General features: G+C 40.0%; 1 protein-coding gene across 4 annotated transcripts in view; it reads left to right on the top strand.

Annotated features, from left to right (window-relative positions):
• LOC144684844 (serine/threonine-protein phosphatase 6 regulatory subunit 3-like) overlaps positions 1-17,805 on the top strand; it is a 112,704-nt gene that overhangs the window by 68,175 nt on the left and 26,724 nt on the right. For all 4 annotated transcript variants that reach the window (XM_078549149.1, XM_078549148.1, XM_078549146.1 and 1 more), the window contains 3 exons: positions 9,006-9,060; positions 13,469-13,599; positions 13,876-14,000. In XM_078549149.1, coding sequence (XP_078405275.1) covers positions 9,006-9,060; positions 13,469-13,599; positions 13,876-14,000 — 311 coding nt within the window. The remainder of the gene's footprint in view (positions 1-9,005; positions 9,061-13,468; positions 13,600-13,875; positions 14,001-17,805) is intronic.

The following is a 17,805-nucleotide window of genomic DNA, read 5'->3' as shown; positions in this document are numbered from 1 at the left end:
CATGCTCCACTTTCCCATAAGCTTGAAAGCTGGGAACCTCTAGTGTCTGCCCTGTTTACTCCCCAAAGCTGGAGGACTGTTAAAGGTTCTTTCCTAGTTGATGGAAAAGGTTGCTCCTTGATTGGTAGATTTAGATAGGTGGAGTGACCTTTTGAAGATCCTCAGGCCTCATGTTTAAGAGGCTGGGACTACAGTTGAGCTGAAGTTGAAACCACTTTTGTGCACAAAGATGAAAGGAACAAGCAGAGCCTTTGCAGGCTGTTAAAGGAATTGTGTGTTGGATACCCCTGTTTGCTAAGTTAAAGAATTCAGATCATCATCATTATTGATTGATTGAATTTTAAATTCTGACCTCAATTCATCCAAAAGAAAATATTGCGGAACTGTTCATGAGTTGTGGCCAATTAACCAATGATATCTCCTCTGATTTTCATAGTACCTTTATAGCTACGTAAAACGTAAGATGTGCCTAATGCTTTTTGACTCAAATGCCTAACTCTGCAACTGTAGTTCAACGTTCCCTCACTAGGTCAAAATAATTTTCATTTTCACAGTTTAAATAGGATGTAGCTCATCCAATATTTCAATGAGATAGCCTGATGCATGCACCTCTCTGAGAACTGGATCTTGAGTAGTGACTTTGTCTTCCCTTTCTTCACTTTATAGTAAATCTCAGTTTTACACTGCACCATTGTTCTTTCTGTACCATCAAAATACCTCTCCATCTACCACGGCAGAAAAGTTGTAATTACGGCTGGGCAAACACCTGTTTCTACTCCTCCCTGTGGTCACTGCATTTTCAGAGAGGAGGTATAATTGAGGCATTTTTGGCTTTAAGAGTTCATTGTGAAAATTGAATCTGTAAGTTTCTGGTACCATATTTCAACATTTTGTCACATCCTACTGAGGCCATCTTGAGACAGATCCTAAGATAACCTATTAATCCTATGATTTAAGGCTCATTCCTGGCATTAACATATTGCACTGCTACTGGTTCTTTCAACTGCTTGACTCCCACAACAACACTTGGTTGCTTTTTATTTGAAGCATGTGTGGTGAAGGCATACTTTAATGTTCCATTTAAATCTCCCTACAATCAAACTGGCCACTGATACTTAGAGTCCATGCCCACTTAAAAAGGAATATTGAAGAGTTCCCTCTGCCTGTTGTACTGTACCCTAATGAATGCTATGTTTAAGATAGACTGAAAAATTGGATGGAAATTTAAACTAATTTAGAGTGAAACCCTGATTTTTTAGTCAACACATGAGACCCTGTCTCATTTTTATACTCGTGTGCAACTGTGACCGATTTCCTGCATAATGCACAGCTTCTTTCTTCACCCAAATTAGAAGTTATAATTTATCGTATAACTACTGCCAATGTCATTTTACATTAGATGTGCATTTATTGACTGTCCATTACTTGTGCTAAATGTAGCTGTACATTTTACTTTCTTTCTCCTGCCCTATGGGGCGATAGTGCAGCCTGTGTTTGGAGTCTTCCTGTGTGGTATGCTACTGAGTCGAGATGTTAAATCATCATCCCATTTGATAACAAATTGTTAGCACTAAGCATGTGGTACCACTTTAACCTTGCTCGACTTATTTTCCTGCACTGTAAGCGGTTTCCTGATCAGGAAGGCTAATGTTTTCCAGATTTCTCCCACTGCTACTTTTGAACCTGTCACAACAGGTATGCAAAAACATTCATGGGAGATAAATTTCCCCCTTGTAATAACATATTTCCCTCTGAAATATTTTTAAGATGGAAAGCTCAGTACATGATAAGCTGCATGAACATGTCTAACATTTTGGGGAGGTGGGGATATTTACCATCCAAACATTTACATTCAGAAATTATTGAACTTGGTCAGTACATTTAGTGTAGATATCTGCCTTTTATACAAATCTGATTTTTGTTTCAATGAAAATGTACAATTAAAATGATGCTGCTCAAGGTTTAGTAATGCAGGAGTTTGTTCTCCATGGTTTATCTTGGCACAGGAAATCCTCTGTGATTCTGTCCTTTCTGATCTTCCATATGACTACGAAGGGCACGTGTGGAATACTTGAAATTATGGGCCACCAACCATGGTGCCTGACGTTGTTGATGGAAATTCCCTTTGATTAATTTGCAAGGAGAACTTTCACTAGTAAAAGGAGGAAATTCCAATGTTTTTGATAGTTTCAAGTTAAGGTTCCATTAAAGTTAGCTGACTACAATCTTAGAACATCTGCTCGATATGTGACCTCTAAAACTCTGGCTGCATAGAAGCTCAAGCATCAGTTTCAGCAAACAAATTTTTACTGTGGTCTTTGGTTAAAGTGCTAAGTTAAATAATAGCACCAGGATCGACTCTGGATGATTCACTGGCGAGGATTCGCCGCTTCCCCTCTTCCTCGCTGAAACCTTACTTCACGTAAACAATTTTCTTGTTAAATTTGTAGTTAGCATCACTCCACACTTGTTTTAACCCAATTAAGAGAAACCATTGGGTTTGGACTTGCCTTTGGAGTGTTTATGGAGTAGTCTTGGTCAGTGCCCAGCTTACGGCCTTTGATGCGGGCACTCTTTGCTGCATAGACTGATTATTGCTTTTTTCAACCAACTTGGAAGTCTCGAACCTTGCAGTATTTTAAATGAAACACCTAAAGAATGGGAAAGCAAGGGTGATGATATACTGCATTTTGGCACCCCTGCATTATGCACCAGTTTCTCAAAGGATGTCATGTTCATGTGACATCCTCTTTGGATGATGTATCCTTTTACTTGCTGTTCCTGAAGTTTCTTTTGGGCTCTTCCTTGGATATATTGACGTTACTTAGCTCCCGGATCTTTTCTATTATAATGTCCATCTGCCCAATGGTCTGCCATAGATTCTGTTCAGAAGAATCCAAATAGATTTTCCTCAGTGGTGGGCAAAATTTAGAGCCCTTTTTTTACTTCTGTTGCAGATTTCTCAGTGGTAGCCCAAGTGAAGACAGAGTAAATGTTCCCTTTAAAGGAAAGAACATTATACTGTAGAGGAAATTGAACAATTGAAGCAGGAAGGTACACTTTCACTGGATATAAATATATCCAATGACTATGGGAATCTAAGCCCTTGTGAAAAGATGTTTCCTCTGCTGGATAATATATAAATTGGTGAACTATTTCAACAATGTACTGTTGATTCTTGTTATGGTTCGGGCCTTTAAAGTATAATTTTCTCTTCCCACAGTCGTACAGTGCTTCCTGTGAATGGAAGGGTACATCTTGCGTCTTCTGCCCGTGCAGAGGTTTAACGCAGCCCGGGTCTAACAATTAGCTCAATTGAGGTAAATTCCATATTGCACTTTACGTGGACTTGTTCTACGGTTTTTTTTTTCTATCTCCTCAGAAAATGGAATATTGCCACACAAATGCAAATGCTTGCAAACTAAAATATTTGCACATTCAAATATGAGCTATCTTAATTAATAGTATAAAGTATAATTTTTTTTAAACCTGGATTCAGAATTTTTTTAAAAACATATCAGAAGTTACTGTATCTTGCTACAAGTTTGCACCTAAAAAGCTTGGGGAATTGTCCTTTTGGTAGTTTAAACCTGTGCTCAACATTTCGTATGCAACATATTGTTAATTTTTTGTTCAGTTTGAATTCAGAATTCAGCTCGAGCTGTTTTTTGTCCAATTTCAATTTGAATCAAGATTATTCAAATTGACAAACTATGAATTATTAGGAGTAAGTTACATCTCAAGTTGCAAACACCAACAGATCTTGTATTCTGATTAGGTTTTATCATCAGTGCGACAACAGTACTAAAAGTAACCTATTCCAAACCTCTAACCTCACAAAATTCAATTGAAACAAATCAGAATTTAAGCACAACTTGGATAGATGTGCCTGCTTTTCAAGGACAAAAATGGTCAAGGTTTGGGATGTCATATGTGGCCTTACGGATGTCTTGTTTTTGATCTCTCAGTCCCATCAAAACACCTTGCCTTAAAACTTGGTTGGAAAGCACTGATCTCACCCTTGCAGCAAAAAGCCTCGATCTTATAAATCTAATTTTCTTTAATCCTTTGAAAATGGGCTTTCAGTTGAACTTTTGTTAATATCAATACTAATTAACAAGAAAATTAGTTGATGGAAAAAAATATGTAAATTAATTCCAGGATAAGGTTAATAATCAGTCAACGTTTCGAGCCTCCATGGCCCTTCGGCAGAACTGCAGCATAGTTTCAACAAGGGAGAAATATAAATTGGTTTAAGGTGGGTGGGGGGCGGGGGGGAAGAGACACATTGAGGGTGTGGTGTGAGCAGATAATCAAAAGATGTCAGAGACAAAAGGGTCAAAGAGATGTTGAAGGTGGTGGTCTTTGTCTGAGAAAGGTGCTAATTAAGAATGGAATACAGGATATTCAAAGTACAGCTCTAGTGGGGGTGGGGTGGAAAGACTAAAGGTTTTAGTTTTAGATTTAAAAATAATGGAAATAGGTGGGGAAAGAAGAATCTATATAAATTATTGAAAAAAAAGCGGGTGGGGGGGGGAAAAGAAACGGGGTGGGGATAGGGGGAGGGGGAGTTTAAGATCTAAAGTTGTTTAGATCTTAAACTCCCCCTCCCCCTATCCCCACCCCGTTTCTTTTCCCCCCCCCCCACCCGCTTTTTTTTCAATAATTTATATAGATTCTTCTTTCCCCACCTATTTCCATTATTTTTAAATCTAAAACTAAAACCTTTAGTCTTTCCACCCCACCCCCACTACAGCTGTACTTTGAATATCTTGTATTCCATTCTTAATTAGCACCTTTCTCAGACAAAGACCACCACCTTCAACACCTCTTTGACCCTTTTGTCTCTGACATCTTTTGATTATCTGCTCACACCACACCCTCAATGTGTCTCTTCCCCCCCGCCCCCCACCCACCTTAAACCAATTTATATTTCTCCCTTGTTGAAACTATGCTGCAGTTCTGCCGAAGGGCCATGGAGGCTCGAAACGTTGACTGATTTCTTCTCCGCCGATGCTGCCAGACTTGCTGAGTTTTTCCAGGTAATTCTGTTTTTGTTTTGTTTTGGATTTCCAGCATCCGCAGTAGCTTTTAGCTTTTTGTTTTTATTAAGGTTAATAATGATGCAGCAAAATGCATGCCTATTAAAAAGGAAGCATGAGAATACTATTGAATCGAAAGACATGGTACATTTTTATGGATGTAGCAGCACCAAATGTTGACATCTGTAGGCATTAATCCCACTAGAGTCACTGCTAGCTCGGATAATGTACATAATATTTCTTTGGTTTCTCATGTCAGATCCGTCATTTGCATTGTGCTCATCCTGTTATCATCAACCTTTTTGTCATTGGTTAATTGCTTATCTCTTTTTTTTTCTAATTGACTATCTCTACTTTCATCATTCAGTAGTAATACGTGCCCAAAAATTTCCACAGTTTGACATTTTTCCACCGGACAAGATCTACACAATCACATTCCAAAGAAAACCATTCCAAGATACAGTCACAATGACAGTTTCTCTCCCACCCCACTTTATTCCCAAAATTCTAAATACTAATATATAAATTTACCTCCAATTGTTTCACAAGCTGCCAGAGCAACCAAGTGAACCTCTTAGCTTCATGGCCTGCTACTGTATGATCACCATCTGACCAGCTGACAGTCCAGTTTCCAAGGTCTCGAAGTAAAACAAAAAAATGTGCTAGGCCTTTTCAATGTTTTAAGTTACAGTTCCCAGGAATCTCGTGTAAGCTTGTATAATATTGCCAATGAATAAGATGCTAATGAATCAGTCAAGACATGAGAGAAAAGAGAGATCTGGACGTAAATGTAATTTGCATGCAGTGGCAAATTCACTTGCTCATATCTATGTGGTGTGATAGCCTGGAGCTTAGTTTAGTCTCTCATTCATCAACTGAATTCAGTTGAGTTCAAGCCATTAATGACAATAAGTGGCACATTTCAGCAAGGGTTCAGTCCTCTATGTAAATAAACTGCAACAGCAGCACAAGTAAATAACCTGAAGAGAAAACTGCTGTCATAGGAAGATAGAGTGAGAGCTATTAAATATTGCAGAAGATGAAAAGAGAAATGCTTTTGAGAATATTTAAGTGATCTAAAAGTAGAAACTGAAGGAAGAATTTGTTTAATAGATTTTCCAATATTGCCATTCACTGTTAGAGGGATGTATGAACCTGAAAACTTTTGGGACTGGCCCAAAAGCTTGGCAGTCACTAAAAATCTACATTGATCCTGATTTGCAGAAATAAGTTTCTGATGAACAAGCTTTCTTTCAACAATGCTACTTGATTACAGGGAGGAAAGAGGGAGACTTTTTCCTTGGGGAAGGAATAAGGAGAGAAACTCATTATGGAACAATGGAGGGAAATAGATTGCCTTTAAAGAAAGGGATTCTTGAGTGTGATCGAGAAAGGACAGTCAGAGAGAAATAGACCCTGTTAGGGAAGAGATCTTATCCAGAGGAGGAAAGGGAAAGGAGATTTATGAAGGTCAGGAAAAGCAAGAATGAGATGTGGTGGATATGTGGAACTACAGGGAGAGAGAGAGAAAGCTTGTGGGGATGTGGGGAGAAGAAAGACTAACCCTGTTGTACGGGTGGAAGAGCATCCCTGGCTACACTCAGAACAGAATGGACATTTGCTCTTGAGGCTTTAGACAGTCGTATTGAAAATCCTCTGATTTACTGTTGAGAAGTGCCACAGAAGTTGAGCTAATGCATGTTAATAACCAAATTTCCTAAGAACAAGGGTTATTAGTTACACCAGGAGTTAAGCACATAATTTACACTTATCTTTTTTGAGCCTATTGCATTACTCAAAGCAATATTGTACCTCCAGTGTGTCAGCCATTTAGGTTTATTGCCAAACTAAAGTCCGATGCAACATGAAATAGTGAATGCAGAGCTAAATCTAGATGTGTTTTATCGCAATGACCTTGATGTGGTGATGCACTGTGCATGTAGGATCCTGTTCTATAGGCACATCCAATTACATGCAAGCCCTCCTTAGGTCTAAAAGACCCCTTTTCAGAGCAGCTGTTATTTGGGTCATAGATCGCATTCATGATTTAATTGTCAGCCAAAGCCTTCCATGAAATGACATCTCCACAGTAGAGGTGTACTTCTTGAGACAAAGCATTTCTTTTAGAACCAGAAAGGTCATTCTCATTCTAGGTCTAAATAATCTAGAACAGGAAAAGGACTGTTGATCTTGTATTCCTAAGGAAAACTGTAATTCCTTAGTTTCTTTGACTTATTTGGAATTAACTACTCCACAAAGTCTTAAATTCTCAGCTCTTTTAAAGCTGTATCCCTTGACAGCTATGTCCATTGCCTTTGAATGATAGCACAGTTTCTTGATTTTTCGTGGGTGGTGATACTTTTGGAGGGGCAGACTTTTAACTGTAGTTCTTTGATCTTCAGTGGTGGATATCTTTCATAACAAAAATATTCACTCAACACATGTGAACAAAGTGTTTTTAGTAGTTTCAAGGCAACACATGTAAAATTATTTATTGTGATATTCTTGCTTTAGTTTCTTTTGTTTGTAATCATAGCTTGAGCTTCATGGGACTTCTTCCCCATTGACAACCTTCCACCTGCACTTAATACAAGCACTACAAAACATTGCTTAGTTTCTTCTGAGCTTCAAACTCTAGTGTTAAAGCCACCATATTTCCTGTCACTTGGATTGAACCATTCTTTTGAGTAAAAATGAAATTAGATTTATTTAAAAAGCTAATTTTCTTGCTAGAATTGAAACATTGTATAACCCTAGATTGTTTCAATTAATGATACACCCCATGATTCAGTAACACATTGTGCCAAATGAGCTATAAAATATCTTGCATGCTGGCAAATTGGAAATCAAAGTCAGCGAGAAGTCGTTCAATTCTTGTTTCATGCATCTTATGACTCTATCTCATCACTGTAGACCAACATTTATTTGTTTGTGTGGAGCAATTCTCATACTATTTTGAGCACTTTTCTGGACACACCTTCCAAAGAAAAATCCTTTTTTGGTCAACCCTTGCACCGGGCCTAATTTTCAAAAGACCTGTAGTACATTTTCAGCATCATTTATATGTGGAAAATAAGTGATCATTTTAGATTTCCTTGGGTTGACCTCTTTGTCCTTTATATAAAGGATAAGCTGTATTCAAATTCATCTTGCCCTCCTTCATCATCATTTTTGACTGGGAGTTAATTTGTTATCTTTAGTTTGATATCTTTAGTTTGATATCTTTAGCTTGATGGCTGCGTTGACTTCCTCCCCGTCTCCATCCTGTTCTTGGATCTGGCCTCGACTGTGAAGTCTCTTGGTATGTTTTAGCCAAATTAGAGGCACTATATGAATGGAGATATTCTATAAGAGTAAATTCCACTTTAGGCTGCCTCTGTTAGGAACTTGGGTTTGGTCTTCTGGTAAGCCTTTCATGCTTTGAGAACAAAAAGAGAAGACGTCTGTAGAGCATAACTTGAAGAATGTTGTCCATGCCCTAACTTGTGGACAGTAGGCATATCCTATCATATGTGGTAGATAAACTACATTCAAAGAATGAGGTTGATCATACAGAAGGTAGGTAATTTATTTAGATATAGTATTTCCTTTTCCATCACCAGCTCAAATATTTGTTATTAAAGAACACTTGCTTAAGCCTTTTTATTTGATGTTGAAGCTTGAACTGTGCCAAAAAATAGGTTACTTAGATTTTTTCCTGTGCATAATGCAAAATCTGAGCCTTAATAAAGAATGACGTTGTGATACTTGTATAAAGTGACATAGATCAATTAAGGATTTTCTTTTTCCCTTATTAACTTAAACTTGGGTAACTTCTCAAATAGCATTTTAAAAGTGATCTGTGCTTAAACAGATCTGTATATGATAACCATATCTTTATAAAACTACTTGGTTCACAGTGCTTAAAGTAATTTTATAACTTGCAGTATTGTAACCCTAGAAAACATTTTGAATCATTTGCAGTGTTCCCTTCGAAAGAATTGCTGATATCAACTTCTCATTGAATACAAATGAGAGCGTAAGTATTTTTTTCATTATATTTGGGAGGGTGTTGTGGACAACCATCTGAAAACCAATTAGGCAATAAGAAATTGCAGAACTTGACACCAATTTCTTAACATCTTCTGATATCCAGTGAACAGCTGAGCCATACAAACCAGAAAAGTCCCAAATTTGATTTACCTGTCTTTGCTGAAGCAGATGATTTCATCAGCTTGACTGTAGGAATGCTGTAATTGACATTATCTTGGCGGGACTGGGATGGTATAGCTGCATCAAATAGAGTACAGGATTGTGCTGAAATATTTCAACTGTGGCTTTATTATAAAATCGCAAAATTGTTGCAGCACAGGAGGAGGCAAGTGCCTCTCCCTGGCCTTCTACCTGTAGCCCTGCACATTCATCCTTAGCAGATAGTAATCCAATTCCCTCTTAAATGCCTTGATTGAACCTGCCTTTATCACATACTCCGTCAGTGCATTCCAGTCCCAACCGCCTGCTGCATGAAATAGTTTTTCCTCATGTTGCCATTGCTCCTTTTGTCAATTACCTTAAATCTGTGCCCTCTTATTTTTGATCGTTCCACCAATGGAAATCTGCTAACATTTGATTCAAATTTACCTGGTCCAGGTCCATTCTTACCCCCACTGAAAGTTGGCTTTCCCCTATCAAATTATTCTTACTCTGAATTGTTCCTTGTCATTTTCTGTAGCCAACCTAAACCTTACAATGCAATGTTCTCTGCCTGTTCAATATTCCCCTACTGACACTTGATCTACTTGGCCCACTACATTCCAAAGAAACAGCTCTATCAGTGCCTCCTTTCTCATTGGGCTGGAAACTTACTGCTGTAGAAAATTCTCCTGACCACGCTCTAGGAACTCTTGCCCCTCTCTGCCCTTGCACTACTACTATCCCAGTCTATATTCAGATAATTAGTGCCCAATTATGACTACTCTATAATTCTTGCACCACTTCTCTATAATTTCCTTGCAAATTTATTCCTCTACATCTTTACCACTAGTTGGTGACCTGTAGACTATACCAAGCAATGTAATTGCACCTTTTTTGTTCCTTGGCTCTAGCCAAACAGATTCTGTCCCTGATCCCTCTGGGACATCCTCTCTCTGCAGCACTGCAATGTTCATCTTAATCAGTACTGCAACCCTTCCCCTTTTTCTTCCTTTCCTATCTTTAAACACCTTGTATCCAGGGATATTTAAGAACCACTCCTGCCCTGCTTTGAGCCAGGTCTCTGTTATAGACACAACATAACATTTCCACAAGGCAACCTGTGCCTGTAACTCCTCAATCTTATTTACCACACTCCGTGCAATCACAAGCATGCACAGTATCTCTAATTAAGAATTTATTACTTTACCCCTTGAACCTGCCGAACACCTCACTTTTTCCTATTCTAGTGCTATCTGTCTCTTCCAGTATTCTGTGCACCTTGGTATTGCTCTCTGATATTATCTCATGGTTCCCACACCCCTGCCAAGTTAGTTTAAATCCTCCCCAGTAGCATTAGCAAATTGCCCCATGAGGAAGTCAGTCCTAGCTCTGTTTAGACTAACAGATCTGGCAGGTCCCATCTCCCCCAGAGCTGGTCCTGGTGTTTCAGGATTCTAAAGCTCTCCCTCCTGCACCATCTTTCCAGCCACACATTTAACTGCTTTATTTTCCTATTTCTATACTTGTGCGTTGAACTGGGTTTAACCTAGCAATAACTACTTTTGTTGTCCTGCTTGCTAATCTCCTACCTAATCATTTTGGTCCTGCTTGCTAATTTTCCAGCAAATTCCCTGAATTCTGACTGCAGGACTACATCCCTCTCTAGCTATGTAGTTGAGTCAACTGGTCAACATTGGTACCAATATTAACCGTACCACACCCTGGATACACGTCTGCGGCCACAAATGGACCCCATGAAGTCTCATGGCAGCAGGTCAAACGTGAGCAAGGAAACCTCTTGTTGACTATCATGTACTGTGCCCCCTCAGCTGATGAATCAGTACTCCTCCATGTTGAACACCCCTTTGAGGAAGCACTGAGTGGCAAGGGCACAGAATGTACTCTGGGTGCGGAACTTCAATGTCCATCACCAAGAGTAGTTCGATAACACCAGTACAGACTGAGCTGGCCGAGTCCTAAAGGACATAGCTGCTAGACTGGGTCTGCGGCAGGTTGAGGGAACCAACAAGAGGGGAAAACATACTTGACCTCATCCTCACCAACCTGCCTCCTGCAAATGCATCTGTCCATGACAGCATCGGTAGGGGTGACCACTACACAGACCTTGTGGAGACAAAAGTCCCATCTTCACATTGAGGATACCCTCCATTGTGTTGTATGGCATTATCACCCTGCTAAATGGGATAGATTTTGAACAGATCTAGCAACTCAAAACTGGGCATCCATCAGGCACTGTGCGCCATCCGCAGCAGCAGGGTTGTACCTGACCACAATCTATAACCTCATGGACCCGCACATCCCCCACCCTGCCATTACCACCGAGCCAGGTGATCAACTCTGGTTCAGTGAAGAGTGCAGGAGGGCATACCAGGAACAGCACCAGGCATACCTAAAAATGATGTCAACCTGGTGAAGCTAGAACACAGGACTACTTGTGTGCCAAACAGCATAAGCAGCAAGCGATAGCCAGAACCAAGCAATTCCACAACTAACAGATCAGATCTAAGCTCTGCAGTCCTGCCACATCCGGTTGTGAATGGCGGTGGACAATTAAACAACTCACTGAAGAGGAGGAGGCTCCACAAATATCCCCATCCTTGATGATGGGGAGCCCAGCAAATCAGTGCAAAAGATAAGGCAGAAGCATTTGCAACAATCTTCAGCCAGAAGTGCCAAGTGGATGAGCCATCTCAGCTGCCTCCTGAGGTCCCAGCATCACAGATACCACTTTTCAGCCAATGTGATTCGCTCCACGTGCTATGAAGAAACGGCTGAAGGCACAGGATACTGCAAAGGCTATGGGCCCTGACAATATTTCAGTAATAGTACTGAATACATGTGATCCAGAACTTGCCGCACCCGTAGCCAAGCTGTTTCAGTACAGCTACAACACTGACATCTACCTGGCAGTGTGGAAAATTTTCCATGTACGTTCCATACAAAAAAAAAATGGGACTAATCCAGCCTGGCCAGTTACTGCCCCATCAGTCTACACTTGATCATCAGTAAAGTGATGGAAGGGAGAGACTAGAACTAGGGGACACAATTTAAAAATAAGAGGTCTCCCTCCCATTTAAGACAGAAATGCAGAGAAATTATTTTTGAGGGTCATGAGTCTGTGGAACTCGCTTCCCCAGAGAGTGGTGGAGGCAGTGGTAGATAAATTCTTGACTAATAAGGGAGTCAAAGATTATCAAGGGTAGGCAAGAATGTGGACTTGAGGCCACAATCCCATCAGCTGTGATCTTATTGAATAACAGAGCAAACTCAAGGATATGAATGGCCTGCTCCTTGTAATTTGTGTTTTCGTGTGTTCTGAGTGAAAGGTTAATGCTTGCAAGTTGTATTAATGTTAGATACAATGTGTGATAACAATTGGCTTAAATAAGAATGAGAGAAATTATCTAATAAATCATTAACTTTATTTTACATCACTCAAACTGTTTCACTGGCTATCATAGGCAAGTTGAATCATTACACTCCAAATTCTATTTGCCACCAAGGAAAACTATTTTTGAGGATACAAAGAAGGAACATATTTTTGGCATGTGTGGGGCTTCAGGACAAAAGTACCTCCCCTTTTTACAATGTTATAAACTTAATGCATGATTACTGTGTAAGTGTTACTTGTGCCACATTTCAGTGATGTGCTTAAAGCCGAATTCTACTAGAACCCTTAACTGTAATAGAACATTTATCCTATTGGGCTGGGTTCACAATTCACAAGAGAATGTCTTCAAATATTGTTCAATGGACCCTAGAGAACTCCACAGCAATTAGATTTCTATATTTCTATATTTTTATTCTGTATTTATTAACTTACCTGCCCATTGTTTCAATCAGTATATACTGATGTGTTTTCTAAAATTGAAGCACAGTTCTCTTTCGGAAGTGGGGGTTCCTACAAGTGTGGTAACGTTTGCAGGTGTCTGCCACACAAAGTGTGGAGACTATTGCAGTATGAGTGAAAGATTTGTGTTCTGATCATGGTGCTTTCAGTGTTTCCTACCCTGTCCTACCCCAGTTAACAGCCCAGTTAAGTCAGCGATTTTTTGTTTTTTTTTTCATTTTCACTTACCTGTGTCAATAATTCAGTTTGAGTTTTTCTTGGGAGCTGAGATGGAAGGATATTAATCCTGAGAAATAGAAATTTATAACTATTTGGAGCCATATTAAACTTTATTGAATTTTAACTTGTTGGGAACTTCTGACATTTTACCATCTGGGTCCAGGCTAATGTAGCTCTATTTGAGGCATGCTGCAAAGAGAGGATTCAACAATTTGATGACAGTGGTTCTGATGAAGAAGATATTTGGGATGAAAAAGATATAACTTTCGCAGAAGATGCACAAAATCGACACAGGTAATTTAGCTTGGAGAGAGACACTCTCGCGCTCCCCAACCCACTGGTCCCTTGTTTCCATCCCCTCTTCCACTGCGCCCCCCCCCCCCCCCCCCCCAAACACCACTCCCCCCCGCCCCCTCTCACTGCCCTGCCGCCAACCCCCCACCTCTCTCCCCCGCTGCTGCCCCCCTCTCTTTCCCCTCCACAATTTAGTTCCCCCAAAAAAATCTGAAAAAGCAATTTTAGCAGTAAGATTATGATTGACAAACAAATTTTATTCTCTATTTTGTGCAGAAGTTCAGGGAGCACAGACAGTGAAGAAAGCACTGATTCTGAAGATGAAGATGTGGATAAACGGAATAATTCATTTGTGCCAAATGCCAGTCCAGATGATAGAATGGAAGTGGATACAAATGATGGCAAGTAGTGATTGCATGCAACTTAATGAATTTTAGTTGATCTTTAAAATGATGTGGGTATGACCATTGTGAAGCTTAATTATTTCAGGAAACCTTTTGTGACCAAAAAAATTGCTCTTAGAATCCTTAAACCAAGTTCTCACTTTGTGCCATGGAGTTGCTTTAATATAAGGTCTTACCCCTGCATTTAAACTGTGAAAGGACCTTGCTGTAGAATAAATTGATTTTCTTTCTCTACCGTTTTAACAAGGATTCATTGGTTAAGGGAAGTGTGCCCTTTTTGCCAAATATCAGTAACAACTGTTCCCCTGGTGAACTAGTTATATACACTAGGTAAGTGCTTTCAGTTAGTCTCAACAATGAAATAATTTTTCATTTTCTTTATGTTGGTCGCTAATGTTTGTATCTAATATTCTAAATTTGTGTGCTGTGGGATAGAGCCTGTTATGCCCTAAGCTTATTTCTGTTGACATGCAAACTAGGAGCAGGAGTAGGCTGCTCAGCCCTTCGAGCCTGTTCCACATTCAATAAGATCATGGCTGATCTGACTATAACTTCCTGCCTACCCCTGGTAGCCTTTCATCCCATTGTTTATCAAGAATCTATCTACCTCTGCCTTGAAAAGATTCAAAGACTCTGCTTCCACCACCTTTTGAGGAAGAGAGTTCCAAAGAGACACTAGCATCTGAGAGAGAAAATTTATTCTCATCTGTCTTAAATGGGCAACCCCTCATTTTTAAACAGTGGCCCTTAGTTCTAGATTCTGCCACAAGGGTGAACATCATCTCCACATCCACCCAGCCAAGACCCCTCAAGTCACCTCTTACTCTTAACTTCAGCGATACATGCCTAGTCTGTCCGGTCTTCCCTCATAAGACAACCTGCTCCTTCCTGGTATTAGCTGAGTAAGCCTTCTCTGAACTGCTAATGCATTTACGTCCTTCCATAAATAAGGAGACCAATACTAGATACGATATTCCAGATGTGGTCTCACCAGTGTCCTGTACAACTGAAGCATAACCTCCTACTTTTATATTCAATTCCCTTTGTAATAAACGATAACGTTCTATGAGCTTCCCTAATTACTTTCTGTACCTGCATACTAGCCTTTTGTGATTCACAGAATCACAGAGTGCAGAAGAGGCCCTTCGGCCCATCAAGTCTGCACCGACATGTGAGAAACACCTGACCTACCTACCTAATCCCATTTACCAGTACTTGGCCCATAGCCTTGAATGTTATGACGTGCCAAGTGCTCATCCAGGTACTTTTTAAAGGATCTGAAGCAACCTGCCTCCTCCACCCTCCCATGCAGTGCATTCCAGACCATCACCACCTTCTGGGTAAAAATGTTTTTCCTCACATCCCCCCTAAACCTCCTTCCCCTCACCTTGAACTTATGTCCCCTCGTGACTGACCCTTCAACTAAGGGGAACAGCTGCTCCCCATCCACCCTGTCCATGCCCCTCATAATCTTGAACACCTCGATCAGGTCGCCCCTTAGTCTTCTCTGCTCCAACGAAAACAACCCAAGTCTATCCAACCTCTCTTCATAACTTAAATGTTTCATCCCAGGCAACATCCTGGTGAATCTCCTCTGCACCCCTTCCAGTGCAATCACATCCTTCCTATAATCTGGTGACTAGAACTGCACACAAGTACTCCAGCTGTAGCCTCACCAAGATTCTATACAACTCCAACATGATCCCCCTTCTTTTGTAATCTATTCCTCGATTGATAAAGACAAGTGTCCCATATGCCTTTTTCACCACCCCACTAACATGCCCCTCCGCCTTCAGAGATCTATGGACACACACGCCAAGGACCCTTTGTTCCTCAGAACTTCCTAGTGTCATGTCGTTCATTGAATACTTCCTTGTTAAATTACTCCTTCCAAAGTGTATCACCTCTCACTTTTCAGGGTTAAATTCCATCTGCCACTTATCTGCCCATTTGACCATCCCATCTATATCTTCCTGTAGCCCAAGACACGCAACCTCACTATTAACCACCCGGCCAATCTTTGTGTCATCCGCAAATTTAGTAATCCTACCCCCCACATAGTCATCTATGTCATTTATATAAATGACACCCAGATCCCTCTACATCTCAGAGCGCTGCAATTTCTCACCATTTAGATAATATGCTTTTTTATTCTTTCTGCCAAAATGGACTGTTTCACATTTGCCCACTCACTTAACCTATCTATGTCCCCTTGTAGCCTCCTTCCGTCCTCTTCACAACTTTACTTTCCTATCTATCTTTGTATCATTAGCAAATTTAACAACCATACCTTCAGTCCCTTCATCCAAGTCATTTATATAAATTGTAAAAGCTGGGGGCCGAGCATTGATCCCTGTGGCACAACACTTGTGACACCCTGCCAACCAGAAGATGACCCATTTATGCCAACTGTTTCCTGTCAGTTAGCCAATCCTCTGTCCATGCCAATATGTAACCCCCCTACACCATGAGGTTTTATTTTCACAATAACCATAGATTTCCAGGCATTTGATAAGGTGCCACATCAAAGTACACATCACCCTTTATCCACGGCACATGTGGCTCCTTCAAAGAACTCCAATAAATTGGTTAAACATGATTTCCCTTTCGCAAAACCATGTTGACTCTGCCTGATTGCCTTGAATTCTTCTTAGTGCCCTGCCATAGTATCTTTTTAAAAAGCTCCCAACATTTTCCGTACGATAGATGTTAAGCTAACTGACCTATAGTTTCCTGCTTTCTGTCTGCCTCCCTTTTTGAATAAGGAAGTTACATTTGCTATTTTCCAATCTAATGGAACCTTCTGTGAATCCATGGAATTTTGGAAATTTGAAATCCACGCATCAACAGTTTCACTTGCCACTTCTTTTAAGACCTTAGGATGAAGCCTGTCAGGACCTGGGGATTTGTCATTCTGTAGCTCCAACAGATTGCTGAGTACCACATCCCTGGTGATTGTAATTTTCCTGAGTTCCTCCCTCCCTTCCAATTCCTGATTTACAACTATTTCTGGGATGTTACTTATATCCTCTATAGTGAAGACTAATGCAAAATACCTGTTCAACTCTTCTGCCATCTCATTTTCCATTATTAATTCCCCAGACCAATGCTCGCTTTAAGGTTTTTCTTAGTAAGAGCTTCTATAGATACTTAAATATCTATATATTTAAGTCTTTTTATTTCTAGCTAGCTTTCTCACGTGCTCTGATTTTTCCCCCCTTAATCTTTTTGTCATTCTTTGCTATTCTTTATATTCAGTCCAATCTTTTGAACTGCCACTCACCTTTGCACAATTATATGCTTTCTATTCAAGTTTGATACTGTCTTTAACATTTTTAGTTAATCATGGATGGTGGTCCTCCCCTTGGAATTTTTCTTTCTCATTGGAATGTATCTATCCTGTGGATTCTGAAATATCCCTTTAAACGTCAACCACTACATTTATATTGACCTATCTCTTAAACTCATTTCCCAGCTCACTTTAGCTATCTCTGCTTTCATTCCCAAATAATTGCCCTTATTTAAGTTTAAGACACTTGTCTTGCACTTGCTCTTTCCCTGAAACTGAATATAAAATTCAATCATATTATGATCATTGCTACCTAGGAGTGTCTTCACTATGAGGTTATCAATTAATCCTATCTGGTTGCACAATACCAGATTTAGCATAGCATGCTCTCTGGTTGACTCCAGAACATGGTGTTCGAAAAAGCTATCCAGAAAACATTCTATGGACTCCTCATCTAGGCTACCTATGCCTATCTGATTTTTTTCAGTCTATATGTAGATTAAAATCCCCCAT

This window comes from Cetorhinus maximus, chromosome 9 (genome assembly GCF_964194155.1).
Source record: "Cetorhinus maximus chromosome 9, sCetMax3.hap1.1, whole genome shotgun sequence".
In the NCBI taxonomy this organism is placed as follows: domain Eukaryota; kingdom Metazoa; phylum Chordata; class Chondrichthyes; order Lamniformes; family Cetorhinidae; genus Cetorhinus; species Cetorhinus maximus.
This window is presented reverse-complemented; position numbering and strand designations above follow the sequence as displayed.